This window comes from Vicugna pacos, chromosome 11 (assembly GCF_048564905.1).
Source record: "Vicugna pacos chromosome 11, VicPac4, whole genome shotgun sequence".
Classification (NCBI taxonomy): domain Eukaryota; kingdom Metazoa; phylum Chordata; class Mammalia; order Artiodactyla; family Camelidae; genus Vicugna; species Vicugna pacos.
Window position 1 is genome coordinate 74483414 of NC_132997.1, and position 13880 is coordinate 74497293.

The 13880-nt window shown below is 46.2% G+C and overlaps 1 protein-coding gene across 5 annotated transcripts in view; it reads right to left on the minus strand.

Annotated features, from left to right (window-relative positions):
- Window positions 1-161: 161 nt before the first annotated feature.
- MMS19 (MMS19 homolog, cytosolic iron-sulfur assembly component) overlaps window positions 162-13880 on the minus strand; it is a 30364-nt gene continuing 16645 nt past the window's right edge. For 2 of the 5 annotated variants that reach the window (XM_072971746.1, XM_072971748.1), the window contains 24 exons: window positions 13748-13809; window positions 10022-10108; window positions 9499-9573; window positions 9016-9093; window positions 8375-8513; window positions 7968-8122; window positions 7632-7710; window positions 7228-7353; window positions 6950-7031; window positions 6542-6642; window positions 6288-6437; window positions 5020-5175; window positions 4074-4173; window positions 3485-3587; window positions 3275-3343; window positions 2921-3047; window positions 2391-2491; window positions 2187-2243; window positions 1856-2042; window positions 1467-1549; window positions 1181-1345; window positions 1037-1096; window positions 643-743; window positions 162-563 (listed from right to left, as the gene is read on the minus strand). In XM_072971746.1, the coding sequence (XP_072827847.1) occupies window positions 536-563; window positions 643-743; window positions 1037-1096; window positions 1181-1345; window positions 1467-1549; window positions 1856-2042; window positions 2187-2243; window positions 2391-2491; window positions 2921-3047; window positions 3275-3343; window positions 3485-3587; window positions 4074-4173; window positions 5020-5175; window positions 6288-6437; window positions 6542-6642; window positions 6950-7031; window positions 7228-7353; window positions 7632-7710; window positions 7968-8122; window positions 8375-8513; window positions 9016-9093; window positions 9499-9573; window positions 10022-10108; window positions 13748-13809 (2471 nt within the window). In that variant the 3' untranslated portion in view covers window positions 162-535. Of the gene's footprint in view, window positions 564-642; window positions 744-1036; window positions 1097-1180; window positions 1346-1466; window positions 1550-1855; window positions 2043-2186; window positions 2244-2390; window positions 2492-2920; window positions 3048-3274; window positions 3344-3484; window positions 3588-4073; window positions 4174-5019; window positions 5176-6287; window positions 6438-6541; window positions 6643-6949; window positions 7032-7227; window positions 7354-7631; window positions 7711-7967; window positions 8147-8374; window positions 8514-9015; window positions 9094-9498; window positions 9574-10021; window positions 10109-13747; window positions 13810-13880 lie in introns of those variants that run through there. The other 3 variants (XM_072971747.1, XM_072971750.1, XM_072971749.1) reach the window with 3 other exon arrangements.

Consider the following 13880-nt stretch of genomic DNA (forward strand, 5'->3'; position numbering starts at 1 on the left):
GGCCTGGCGAGTAGGTGTCCTGGTCATGCCAGCTGGGCTCCACTTGGAGGGCTGGATGCCCTGAAGAATTTCTAGCTGATTCCTATCATTACTGTTCCTCTAGCTTATGCAGTGACACTGCTGAGGCGTAAGTGGGGAGAGGCAGATAACTGACAGCCCCATTAGCAAAAGAAATCTTTATTCTCCAGTAGGTACACACACACCCACCATCCCTGGTCCTCAGGGCCACACTCATCTGCATTCACTCCCAGCAGCATATCCCCCTTTCTCTGACATATAAATGGAAGAGCTCCAAGACCAAGATCATTCTTCAAACACAAACGGTCTCATACTCAGTTACTTCACAAATCCTTTAGAAATCAGGGTTCCTATGTTTCTTGTACAGCCATGCGACAGAGGCCCAACATTTGTTCTGTGTCTCTGGGAAAGGCAATCAGAGGCCAGTGGCCTCCCTGCCTTGGGCAAGATGGCTCAATAGTTAGTAATTTCAGGTTAGATGTCTGTTAGAACAGTCTAGGCCAGGATGAACCCTCGTTCAGCTGCCTGGGCTCCCCAGCAGAAACCTGCAGGCAAAAACAGTGTTGACAGCATTAGTGGTGAGCCTTGTTTCAATCCCATCTCTCCCTGTGACCTCAAACTCACCATTCTCCCCTGGCTGATACTGCTTCCTTACGCACCAGTCTCTTCTTGTCATCCAGAGGTCTGGCTAAGGCCCGGATCACCTGCGGTTTATACGGCAGCAGCTGTGGAGTTAGAGGAGCTAATCTGAGCCTCGTCCAACCAAGATAACTGAAAAAGCTGCTGCTTTGACTCTACAATGCTCTTCCTATTCTTCTTTAGTGATTCCAGAGGAGGGTACGCAGGAGGCTGGCCATTCTATTACAGGGCAGGCAGGCAAGTCCTTGCCTATCTGTACCCTGCAGTTCATACCTCGGTCACACAGCAGGGTGGCTAGTCCTGCTTGACTAAGGCAAAAAGGTACCTCTGGCTTTTCTAAGATGCTTCCAGGCCAGAGAGGGACATCTGAGGTACTCACCACAGGGGTGGGCAGGCGGGTCAGAGCGTGCATACACTGCAGTGCAGCGATCCGGACAGCCTGCAACACAATCGTAATCACTGGTGACGGGAGACCCGTGAATGGGAGACGTACGTGCCAAAGAGTTGTTGAGGCTCAACACACCATGGAAGGGCTGGAGCTGAGGTTCAGGAACTTGGTGACGAGGGTGTCGATGTGAAGACTCATGACCTGGGGTGCTTCCAGCAGAAGAGGCTGAAGGCAGCTGAGGGTGGAGAGCTGTACCACAGAGTCGGGGCAGGACAGGGCTTCCAGCAGCAAGGAGAGCAGCTAAGGGGCACAGGAAGGCGGGATGACCGCATCTGTGATGAGCCTGCTTCTCCCCCTCTCTAGCCCCAGGTGGGGGACAATGGCTGGGTCCCTGCTTAGAGGCTCTGACTGCAGGGCTTACCGTGGGCAGTTCTGGCAAGAGCACAGGCTTTGGCAGCTTGTTGAGTACATGAGACAGACCCTTCAGATAATTTGGCTTCACATCTGTAAAAAAATGGTACAGCTTAGGGGAAAAACTGAGTTCAGACATACAGCTTGAGAATTCAACTCCAATTTCTGGTGCAGTTGGAACATCAGCCTACAAAAAAGTTTAAAAAAAAAAATTCCCTCAAGCTCAGAATAAGATATGCCCATCAAAGGAAAAGAGTAGGGCAAGAATCTGGACGTTCAGCATTTCAGACAGACCACACTATGGCTCTAAAGGAGCCCCAGTCCGAGGTTATTTTAGAGACTGGCCTGAGCAAAGGAGAGGTCTATATATTTACAGCCTTTCCTTTAGACTCTCCTCACCTTGGGGAGCAGCATGGAAGCCCCGGACCAAAGCGGGCACGTTATCCGTGAAGAACCGCTGGCGGAACATGATCCGCACTTCGGCGTGGCCAGCACGAGTCAGCACGTCAGTGCAGTCAGACATGAGCAGAGAGAAGCCATCGGCTGCTGCTGGGCCTAGTTCTGGATCACTCAGGAGGCCCATGAGCTGGAGAAAAAGGAGCCTTTGAGGTATGTCAGGAGGAGGGATTTTAAATACCCAAGAAGAGGACAGAAGCCATTTCTGGGAGGAAGAGTGACAGGGAAGTTCCTGTTTAGGTCCTAGGTTCTGCAGTCTCCAGAAGGGACTTACCCGGTCTGTAAGGCAAGAACTGAGTGGATGGTATCTGAGCACTAGGGCCTTTGTGACCTGTAATCAGAGAGAAGGAGAACAGTCAGGGCATGGCCCCAAACCCTAGAACCCTGAGAAGCATGCTTATGGCTCAGGGTTAAATGGAGAAATTTTATTTAAGTAGACATAACTGCTCTCTCACGGAAATCCATTCTGACTCCTTACCCAGAGAAGCAGTGTAAAGGCCTGGCTACGACAGGGCCCAGAGCTCAGCCCAGCCTCCACTTTGTCCACAGCCAGCTGTAGGAATTCATCCAGCTGTTGCCCTAAAAAGGAGGGAGGAAATGCTGATGCAAAGGCTACATATGTGTCCTTTAACAACAAAGGGTGTAAATCATTTCAATGCACATGCCCACTCAACTCTAGGACACCAGCGTGAGAGCCTGGTATTCTCATAGTGTAGGGTGGCTGGCATTCGAAAAGAGTCAACTTCTAATAAAGAATTACCCCTAATAGCTCCCTGTAGGGAACAGGATGACTGAACCAGATAGAGCACTCTGCTTGTAACCCCTTATCTTATGTCCTATAATGCTTTGCCCAACTCTGGTCTTGACTCTTATCCAAAGGGCTCTCCCTGGGAAAGCCCAATTATATTATTAGCAAGCTCCTTTTAAAAAGCAAATGAGGACCAAACTTTAAGATTTCGTCAGTAGTCAGTTCAGGGAGGCTCCCGCCCCATAGCCTCATCCCAGTACCTGCAGGGTGCTTGTTGAGGAGGCCTGCAAAGCACTTGGCAGCAGCGGTGGAGGAGAAGGGGCAGCTGTGGCAGCAGCTCAGCTCTAAAAGTTCTCGCATGAGTTGGTTCAGCTGAGGGATTTCAACCTACAGAAAACCTGGCCATGTCATGGACCCAGAGAACACTTGAACTCCCAAAGATACCCAGGAGAGAGTGGCAGCAGGGGCCGGGGGGATAAGAAGTAAATTCTCCAGTCGGAAAAGTAGAAAATCAGCTTGGCCTGTGACAGATTTCAGCCTAGAAGTCAGCCAGGAACCACCTCCCCTTGTCAGGCTTAAACTAGGATAACTCCCCAAATGTTTCCGTCACTTACAGTTCGAGGCAGGGAGCAGACAAAGGCCATAAGCAGTGCAACCAGCCGCCTCTGCCCTGAGGAGCCATCCTATAAAGGAAGAAGAGCCCTATCAAGCCAGTTCCACCAGCAAGAGGCTTGTCTGCCCTGATACCCGTCCCGGGTTAGCCCTAAAAATTTGAAAGAGAAAAGTCCCAAGATTCTCTGCAATCTGATCCAGCAGATCCTCACCTGGAATGGCTGGAATCTTCCAGGGAAGCTGTTTTCAGGGAGGAAGGAGATGTTGCCATCCAAGAAGAGGGGCACAATGTGGGCGACACTCTGGGCAGCTAAGCTGGGGGGAGAGCACTAGGTGTCACCAAGGAGCTGGGGTTCCACAGTAGCCCTGGGGTTCCCAGCAGTCACTGAGTCGGTGGGCCAGAACATGACCACTCACACCTTCAACAGCTACTGACTCAGCACATACATGCCAGGAACCATTCCCGTTCTAGGCCCTGATGCTACAGTAGTGAACCAGACAGATCAAATCCCTATTCTAGAGCTTAGTCTAGTGAGAATCAGTGTATATATAAAAAGTGCTCCACAAGTGACTCTTACGTACATCGGCAGCTGAGAACCATTAGTTCATGGCTCCCCCACCCCACAGTCCATGGTGCTAAAAAGCCCCTTCCTCTTACTTTGCCAGCAAGACTTACAAAACAAGTAACTGCTTCCATGTTTAAATCTAGGTAGCAGGACAGTTCAGAAGGTAGTTACCTGCTGCTGCCTCGCAAGAATTCTATCCTCCCTACGATCAAGTCACATCCATGATTATACTCACTCAGGGCTCAAGTGGGTGGTGGCAGTGCCAATGACAGACACCATGGCGGCCAAGACCTCATCCTCCAACAGCACTTTTTTCAGAACTGAGTGCTCCTTCTCTACAAAATTAAAACATACACACATACAGACACATACAATCACAGGCCATGACTGGGTCAGATGAGTAGGTCCTGTCATCACCATGACTCTGAGCCTTGACTCTGGCTTCAACAGCAGCAGTTTTTAACCTGTCCCCTAGTAGTGCTGTAGCCCTGAGAACCAGCAAGGCACCAGAAGTGGGAGCATCTAACGTGGGCTACGGAGAGCTCTCGAGAACCTTAGATGGGGCAACAGGGGGAAATAAGGCTAACTAATATGAACATTCTTAACCCCAGAAATAGTTACCTTGGTCTTTTCAAAAACTTAAAGGTAACATGGATTTATCCTCATGGGTCCTTTCATACAGCAGCTACCATACATATATACATACACATACACAAACATTTCTGTTGCCAAGCACTATGCATTATCTTACTTAATCCTTACCAACTACCCTGTGATATAGATATTACTCTTTATCTCTCCCTTACAAGGGAGGAAACAGAAGCTTAAAAAGGCTAAATATCTTCACCTAAGTCAGGAAGTGGTAGAGCTGAAGATGAAACCCAACCAGGTCTGCTTGACTTAAGAGCCCAATTCTAACTAATCTAATTACACAGCAATTAAAGAGGGGAAATGTGTGCATCCTTTTGAGTGTTGCTAACACTGGTAGACTTGGGTTCCTGCCATTGGTCAGCTTGGCACTCTGTGCTTGGAGTGAAACCTCATTATGTGGACAAAAGATTGAAAGGAAGCCTCTGCTGGCACAGAATGCAATACCAGAGGTACCCTGAGGGTGGCAGTGCTGTTCAACACTAGTGGAAGGCCAAACCCAGGGGTGGGAGGGATGAGGTGGAGGAAGTTACCTGGCATGGAAGCCTGCACGGCCAAGGCAAGCAGGCAAGGTATAGCTGTCTGGTGGAAATACCAGCAGCTCTCGGGGTCTCGCTGGCATTTCTCTGCCACCTGCTGCAGGCTCTGACAGACAGCAATAACTTCACTGGTTCCTGCAACCGTATTCCCTGTGGTGAGAAAGTGTTCTCTGTAAGTTTTTCTTAAAAGCACTTCCAGGTCTGTCAGATACAGAACATGGGAAGAATACTCAAAGACAAGGGACTGAAGAGACAAAGAGTGTCTTATAAAGAGCCAAGTCACTTAATTCAAGAGCCAAGACCTGCCCTGCCAGCTCTGCAACAGAAGCATTCATATACAGCTGATCCTTGAACAACGTGGGGGTGAGGGGCACCAACTGTCCTGTGCAGTTGAAAATCCATGTGTAACTTATAATCAGCCCTCTGAATACATGGTTTCTCCATACCTGCAGTTCTGCATCTGCAAACTCAACTCAGATTGTGGAGGACTGTGGTTTTTACTATTGAAAAAAATCTGTGTGTAAGTGAACCTGCACAGTTCAAACTTGTGTTGTTCAAGGGTCAACTGTACATTTTTGCATTTAGTTTTCGTAACAACCCTAAAGTATCATTTCTCTAATTTTATAGAGAAGGATGTGGAGGCTCAATGAATTTCCAGTGGTTTTTCCAGGGTCATAGTAAGGGCAAAGTCAGGAATCAAACCCAGGCCACGCTCTGAGTGCAGTATTCTTTCTACTCTACATCACTGCGGGATCATCCACTGGCGACTAGATCTACCACAGAGGGCCAGGCAGTGCAGAGGGGGCCCGTGGGGGGCATGCATAGGTTCACAGTGCTGTCACTTATGTCACTTATGAGGAGCAGTGCTTCTCAAACTCCAGGGTGTGTACCAGTTACCTGGAGATACCGTTACTATGCAGATTCTGATCAGTGGGGCCCGAGATTCTGCATTTCTAACAAGCTCCCAGATAATGCCCACATTGCTGGTTGATGGACCCTATTTTGAGTAGCCTAATCTTATAGTGGTGCTTTTCAACGGACTCCCCTGGGCACTCTTAATAAACGTTACCCAAGTCCCATCCCTCCTGAGAGACTGATTCCGTTGGACTGAGTGAGGCCCAGGCACTCAGAATTTTTTTTTTAAAGTTCCCATGTGACTCTCACAGCCACCACTGGAACCACTGCTTTAGAGGCTTCAACTCCAAACCTGACTACGGTTCCCCCTTTAGCCCAGCTCCTTGATGACTGTTCCTGGTAGTTACCTTTGTTCATATGGCAGAGGTGCTGCAGCAGAAGAGGCAGGGTCTCCTTGACAATGCTGGGATGTGTTGATATAGCTGACAAGGCTTGCAGGCAGCGCAGATGCCGGGAGCATTTAGTGGGCCCATCCCCTCTAGCCAAATCTGACTCCTCTGAAAGCAACCCAGAAGACCAGGTTTCACTGTTTGATGGCAAGCATGAAGGTGCCCAAACCTCCCTGGGAAGGGCCAGGCCACAGAAGACCAGAGACATGTACCTATACACAGCTCCTCAGCAAGCTTGGGCACTAAGTGGCTGCTGAAGGCCACAGGGTAAAGAGTGGCCAGGATTCCTGATGCTTCCAGTGCTGCCACCCTGCTGAGGGACAGGACAGACGAGCATTAGCTGAGCCGTGGCCCACAGCTCTCTTGCCTAGGCCTGCCATTAGTTAGATGCAGGAGAGTGGGCTCCCTAGGTCACCTTGCTGAAGAGTAGGACTCAAGTACCTACACCACTAAGTTGGACAGCGCTTCTATTAACACCCAAGAAAAGAGAGCAGCCCCACACCTCCAACCGGTTAGCAGCCAGAGCCAAGCACAGAGCCTGCTTCCCCTAGGGAAAGCCAAGGGTCAGAAGCACAGAGCCCTGGAACAGCCTGCTCTGTCTTGCCGCTTTAGATTCTCACCAACTCAGGGAATCCTCCTCCAGGAAGCTCAGTCTGTATAGGTGACCCACTGCCAGCTCCAAGTCCCCAGGAGACAGGAGATCTGTGTTAGAAGGAAACGTGAAATTCATCTTTTTTCCCCTTCAGCCACCACCACAACCCTTCTCAAAGTCCTAACAGAAATCCCAAATCATCCATAGTTGTAGTGAGAACCAGGGAATTAAGACTGCTCTTCACTTAAGACAGAAAATTACATGAAAGGGATCAATACTCCTCTTTTCTCTTTCACTTAAGTATACCTGGCTGGGCACCCAAGACTGTGAGTGTACGGATGCCAACAAGCTGAAGCTGGGTGCTGGGGTTTGTCAGGGCCATGAACACCAGTGAGCACAGCTGGTCCTTGAAGCCACTCAGAGGCCTTTCATCTAGGGAGAGACAGAGTCCAGGTAAGAAGGAAGCCCTCGTCAGCAGTGATGCAAAGATAACTTGGGGCATATTTAAAGAATTTAATCTATCAGGTATCAAGGGAGTAGACTAGAAAAAAATAAACAGGCCTCATCTGTTAAGTGTTCTCTTGTGCTACAACCTGAGAACAGGTCCACTATTCTAGACTACTTCTCTGTAGCACTCTTTGCCTGCCATCTTTTAGAGGGCCACAGTGCTCAGCAGCCCCCAGGATACCACAGCTGGAAGGTAGTCTCACCCCTGTCTTCATAGCTCCATTTCTGTTGCAGCTTCAAGAAACCCAGGATCATTTCAAGGATTGTCCGCCGCTGGTTGCTCTGTAATGTTTTAAGGGATATCGAGAGTCAAAGAATATTTTCTAAAGGATTTCAGTCCTGTGACTGTGGAAGTGGGGAGAATTATCCTTGTAGGTAAGAGTGTCAGAAAAAGAGTGAATAAGGGAGCTAGCAGCAGCTAATGGGAGCAAAACACAAGGTCTGCTATCTGAGCCCAAGCTCAATGCTTAGCTTTCTCTGCGAGAAAGGGATCCTAGCGAGGGGTCCCATCATTTCCTCAAAAGATTCTGCTTCCTTACCTGAGTGTGCTTGTGGAACTGTTCCAGCAGTAGAGGCAGCACATTGCTGGTGATGTGGTCACAGGCCCGGGCAGACGCACCTGCGGCCGCCTGCAACAGTTTGGCACTAGGCCACACCAGTTTCATATCCGGTTCACACAGATGGTGCCTGCAGTCTAGAGAAGCGGCACATCACAGACCTGGGGAGTAGGCTGAATGTTGCCTGGTTCCCCTGCAGGCCACAGAAGTTGGACGCTGAGCCCTGGGACAGCTGGCTAGCAGTTACCATTCAAATTGCTTTCAATTCAAAGCAGGGCTCCAGTACCCAAATCACTGAACATGGGAGGCTACTTATGAAAGGTTATTGGCCTTAAGGAATTTCTCTCTGTTGTGCTCACTCCCCTTTCTAGCTGCCATGGCCCCATTACCCTGTAGAATGTTGCTAAGGAAGGAGTCAAGGAGGTCCTCAGCATCAGCCCTCAGCACAGAGCGAGACAAACACGCAGTCAGGGAGTTAAGGGCGGCCAGGCCCTCGGCCTCTACCCGCTCACTTGCCGTCTGGAACACCTGTCAGGGAGGGATCCCATGGCTACTGAGGTGAGCCTGCACCAGGTACGACCTCACCCACCTACTCCCTATTTCCTTTTGGGGGGGGTGTGAGAACCTTTAGGGCACAGCAATGGAAATTAGCCCCTCAATTTCTTCTCAATTGGTATATTCTAAGTCCTTAGTCCCACTAGGACCCATACACATACTTTCTGAGAAACTGAATGCTGACCTTGAGCAGTGGTTGTTGGGATCCCCTTATCCCACGTCTCCTCCTCTCCCCCTCTGCTCAGCATGACCTATGCTCCTTAGCATGGAAGGACAGGAGGTGGGCACTGTGTGAAGTTGATCATGTGCCATCACCAAGCTGACCCTACCTTTGTCATTCAACTAGAAGTCTGCCCTCTTGTGCTTGCTGAATAACCAGGCACAGCAATAGAGGGAAAAGGACAGGGTGTGTTATTTCCCCTCATGCCTGACAACTAGAAGTTAACAGTAGTGAGTTTATCTAAATAACACTCACCTCTCTGCGGATAGAAGCCCAAAGGCTGGGGAGGAAGTCCTTTAGTTCTTTCTGTCCATATACAGCACAGCAAGCATTCTGCCAAGGAAAGCACAGGTAACAGCTATCAACACACCCAGACTTCCTAGAACATGCTGGCACTTCAGCATAATGTCACCCGAAGGACCCTGGTTCTCAGCAGTAAAACCAGCAGGATTTCATAACCATCCTTCCTAGGTCACTGAAAAATAGAAGCTCGTCCTGATAGTTGAAAAACAAGCATGAAGAGGGAGCCCTGGTCAGCCTTCCTTGGTTGCCACTCAGTTATTATAGGACACGACAAAATGCAGCTCGGGGCTTTAGGTCAACATAGAGGCCGAGATCCTGCGTATCCCTCTCTTGAAGCCCACTGAACTGTTCCCTGGCTCTCCAAGATCCATAATCCTTTAGCATCCTTAAACTGTTTAAAGGCAGCCAGATCCTCGAAAGAGAAAAATCACTCACCAAAGTCTGCAAAGAATCCAGCTTGGCACTCAGAATCTCGGAGTCCACTTTCTCAATCAGCAGGGGCAGCAGGAACTGTAGGAGAGAAGGAAGAACTGAAGCCTGAGATATGGGTAGTGTCACAACCACACCAAGGCCAACCACGTCCTCGCTGCCGCCACTCCCCAGGGGTAGGTGGTACTACATCAAGGAGCTACACTTGAATCAGGAGCTGTCACTCTAAACCAACCTTCCTGCCAAGCTGTGGCCAGATTCCCAGTGACCTGAAAAATGGGACACCTGGCAAAGCTATAGAGTTTCAAAAGATAGCACCATATAGGGATTGGATTACTATTTTAAATGAAGAAATGGTAGTTTTCTACTTTGAAGGTCTGAAGATACTTGCCACATAAGCCTGCAGACACTTTCAGGATGCCACACCCTAAAATGTATACTGGATCTTCCTTTTCTCCATGCTTTTACTGTTCTTTCTTCAGAACCTTCTATGGGCTGAGTCTGCATCTCTAACTTTGGCTAGACCCACCTCAGCAAATCGGGGTGTAGAAGCCAGCACAGCTCGAAGACTCAGGATGAGATCTTCTCTCTGGATACCATGGGGATCATTAGGTGGCTGGAAAAGGAAGAAGGGGCATGGGCTTGTATATAATTCTTCAGACCATCCCTGGACAAAGGAATGTACCCTGCAGAATAGGGTAAGATTTATACCCAATCTGGCAGAAGAGGCCCCAGAAGTAAGACAGCTTGCTCTTACATATTCTTGGGAATTTTTGTCTGTTGGGTATTTATTTTCTAACTGATCACATGGTTTCTATTTGATCTATCATCTCACCACTCAAAGATAAGCATCCTTAGCTTTCTGGTACAACTTTCTTCTTTGTATATATAGTATTATGACTATGTGATTGGTAGACACTGTTTCCCTTTAAAATATATATACTTTAAAAAGATGTGATGTTTTGAATATATGGTTTGCAATCTATTCTTTCACTTAATATATTAGGTACATTGTCTTCATGGTATTAAATTATTCTTTCAAAACATTAGCTTTAGTGGCTGATACTATTTCATTGTTGAAATAGTATTTCATGGTTGAGACACAATTTATTTAAATAATCCCCCTTGATGGACATTTCTGTTTTTTCACTCTTATAAAAAGCTGTAACTCTGGCAATATAAAAAGCATTGATGATTTCTGCATCAAGAAGCCAGATTTTTTAAATTGAAATATAGTTGATTTACAGTATTATGTTAGTTTCAGGTGTACAGCAAAGATACATACACACACGCACACACACACACAACTAGGAGTTGAGTGCTGAGTGCTGAGATTTTCTAACCCCTTCCAGCCCTATCTGCTTGTAGCCAGACTTCTCCTCTAGGGAGATCTAAGGTCTTTTTTCTGAAAGAACCTGACTAGCCCAAGGGGAAGAACACATTGGGGGTTCCCAAACTGTCCATGTAAGCCATCCTACAGTGAAGCTCATGTTTAACCAGCCCATTCTATGTGCTCAGAGATCCCACTCAACTTTATAATCTTCATGTTGAAATATATGCATGGAATCCCAAGGATTACCAGAAATCTGAAGAAAGTCTCTAACCTGGAAACAGAGACCAAAATAAATTGAAAAAGGCCAATTTTTCAATTGGGAGGAAGCAAAGGCCACATAAGTGGGGAGTTTTCAAAAAAGGTAAGAAAGTAATTCATTCATGGATTAAATAAGGACAGAATGCCACTTAAAAACAAACAAACCCCAAAACATTTAAGAGATCATCAAAAATGACAACAAAAGGCCCTGGGAAATTCAAAGCATAAGTGCAGAAATGAAAAAAAAATCAACAGAAGGGGTTACTGGGAGATGCACTGGTCCAGGGCATTTCTGTCCTCAGATCCACTCCTGGGCTGACTGCATTTCCCAGGCTCCCACAATAGCCTGGGTTCACCAATGGGAGGCACTTGTAGAATAATGCACTCAGGAAGTTAATAAGGGATGTACACCACCGAAATGAGGGAGTAAACCATAAAATGAAGAATAAATAAACACAGGAAATAGGGGGTTTAATCCAAGAGACAGGATAAAGGAATCCCCAGACGATGGTAAAGAAAGATTCAGTATCTCCTCTCCATTAGGAGTAGGAAGCAACCAGTTGAGACTGTATGGCTAAGTTAAGAATGGTTTTTACATTTTTAAGTGGTTGAAAAAAAACCCAAAAGAATAATATCTTATGACACATGAAAAGTATATGAAATTTAAATTTCCATGTCCATGAATGAAGTTTTATTGCAATATAGCCATTGTACCACATTCCAGTGTCTATAGCCATTTTTATGCTAGAACAGCTGAGGTGAGGCATTTCCACAGAGACCCACATGGCCCACAAAGCCTAAAACAGTAACTACCTGGCTCTAACAGGAAGTTTGCTGACCCTTGCTCTAGCGTGAGCATATAGGATAGGAACCATCACTTATCCTGACGTGATCCAGTATGATGATGGCGTATGGCTAAAACAGATTTGTAAGACCGTAAAGAATATTTCTAACATAAATTGTTACACTAAAAGCCAGCTGTCCATATTTTAATTGACAAGAGTTTTCTGCTTCCCATAGACTGCAGTGCAGAAGAACACACACAAGTCTGCTCAAACAAGAGAAATTCTTTTATCATTGTCTATAACCTTGTTTTACCTAGAACATCTCTGAGGAAATACATAAACAGCTGGGAGCAGTGATTAAAGGGAAAGTGGATGTTGGCAGTAAAAGGGTATAAAGAGACTTAATTCCGTATCCTTTAGAGCATGTTAATCATGCTCATTGTATTATCTTTCAAGAAAATAAAGGACATACTCTTCCCCACTTCAAAATTATAAGTGCATATGTTCCAGCAATTCCACTTTTAGGAATTTATCCTACTGTTATACCCATATATGTATGAAATGACACATGTACAGGTAGGGGATGTAAGTGGCTTACAACAAAAAAGATTAGCAAAAGATTAACTTTTATCCCATAGAGGACAAGTGAAATTAATTAGGTGTATCCATGCAAAGGAAAATTACACAGTCATAAAGAATAAAGAGCTAATTTATATACTATTATGGAACACTCTCCAAGATGTACTGTTAAGTGAAAAAGGCAGAGTATGGGAAAAATATACTACCATCTTTGCAGGGGAGGGGGAGCATTTGATTATATATCGATGAAAAAGCTCTGTAAGACTCAGACATAATTGATAAAACTCGTCAACAATGGAGAAATAAACTTGATGGTAGGTGGATTTTTCATGTTTTTGTACCTTCTTTTATTTTGAATCATGTGAATGTATTATCTTTTCAAAACAAACAAAATAAGAGAGCAAAAACAGAGAAACCCAGCAGCCTAACCAAAAGTTCTCGATTTCAAAGGCTTAAGTTCTTCTGAGTAGAAACAGTGTTACTGATTACAAAAGAGATGAAAATGGTATTAGAAGAGAGGTGGTTCCAAGCAACATGATGTCAACTAAAATAAGCTGGTGAGAAATTCCCCACTGCAAAAATGGCTGTGTAATTTTAAAGGCAGTGAGAGTCAATACTCAGATGTTTGGTGTGCTGTGATATATAACTCCTTTCATTTTTTCCAAACCACTAATGCCTGCAGTACACATACCCATGCACACCCATACAGTGATGAGACCCTGAGTATCTGTAAATAGAAGAGAAATTAAGATGCAGAGTGGGAGGAAGGTCCAAGGGGGTCAGAGCAAACACCTCTTGTACGTACTATGCTCAACTGTGTCTTTGTTTTGTCAGTTTGTTTCTATTGCCTGAGATGCCCCCTCCAACTCCAAGATCATATCCTATGCATCCCTCAGAAACCAAATGAACTCCTATCTTATCTCTGAAGTCAGTTCCTGCCTACTCTAGCTCATACTGAACTCTGTCTTCTTTGAACAACTATAACACCACCTGTTTTGGTTCATAATCTCTTACTGTTACTTAAATGTTTCAACTTTCAAGGGCAGGAATCATGTTTTATAATCCTGTAGCCCTAAGCACTAAGTATACTGTTACAGAGCTCCCCAAATACCTGCTGAATTGAACCCTTCCTCCCATGGCAAATGTTCCTCCACTCCCCAGTTTACCAAAATGTAAGTTCTTGAAGGCAGGGATTGTTTATTTAGTTCATTGCTGTGCCCTTACAGTGCCTAGAATTGGGCCTGGCACACAACAGACAGTCAACGAATATTTGAATGAATAAATGAAAGGTACTACTTACAGGGGTAAAATCAATAGGGAAGTAGCAGGATGTCACTTCAAACAACTCCTCCACAAAGGGCCCTAGGGCAACAGAGGAACAATGAGGACTTATAAACCTCTCATCTGACATGCCCTAACCAGCTAATTCACGG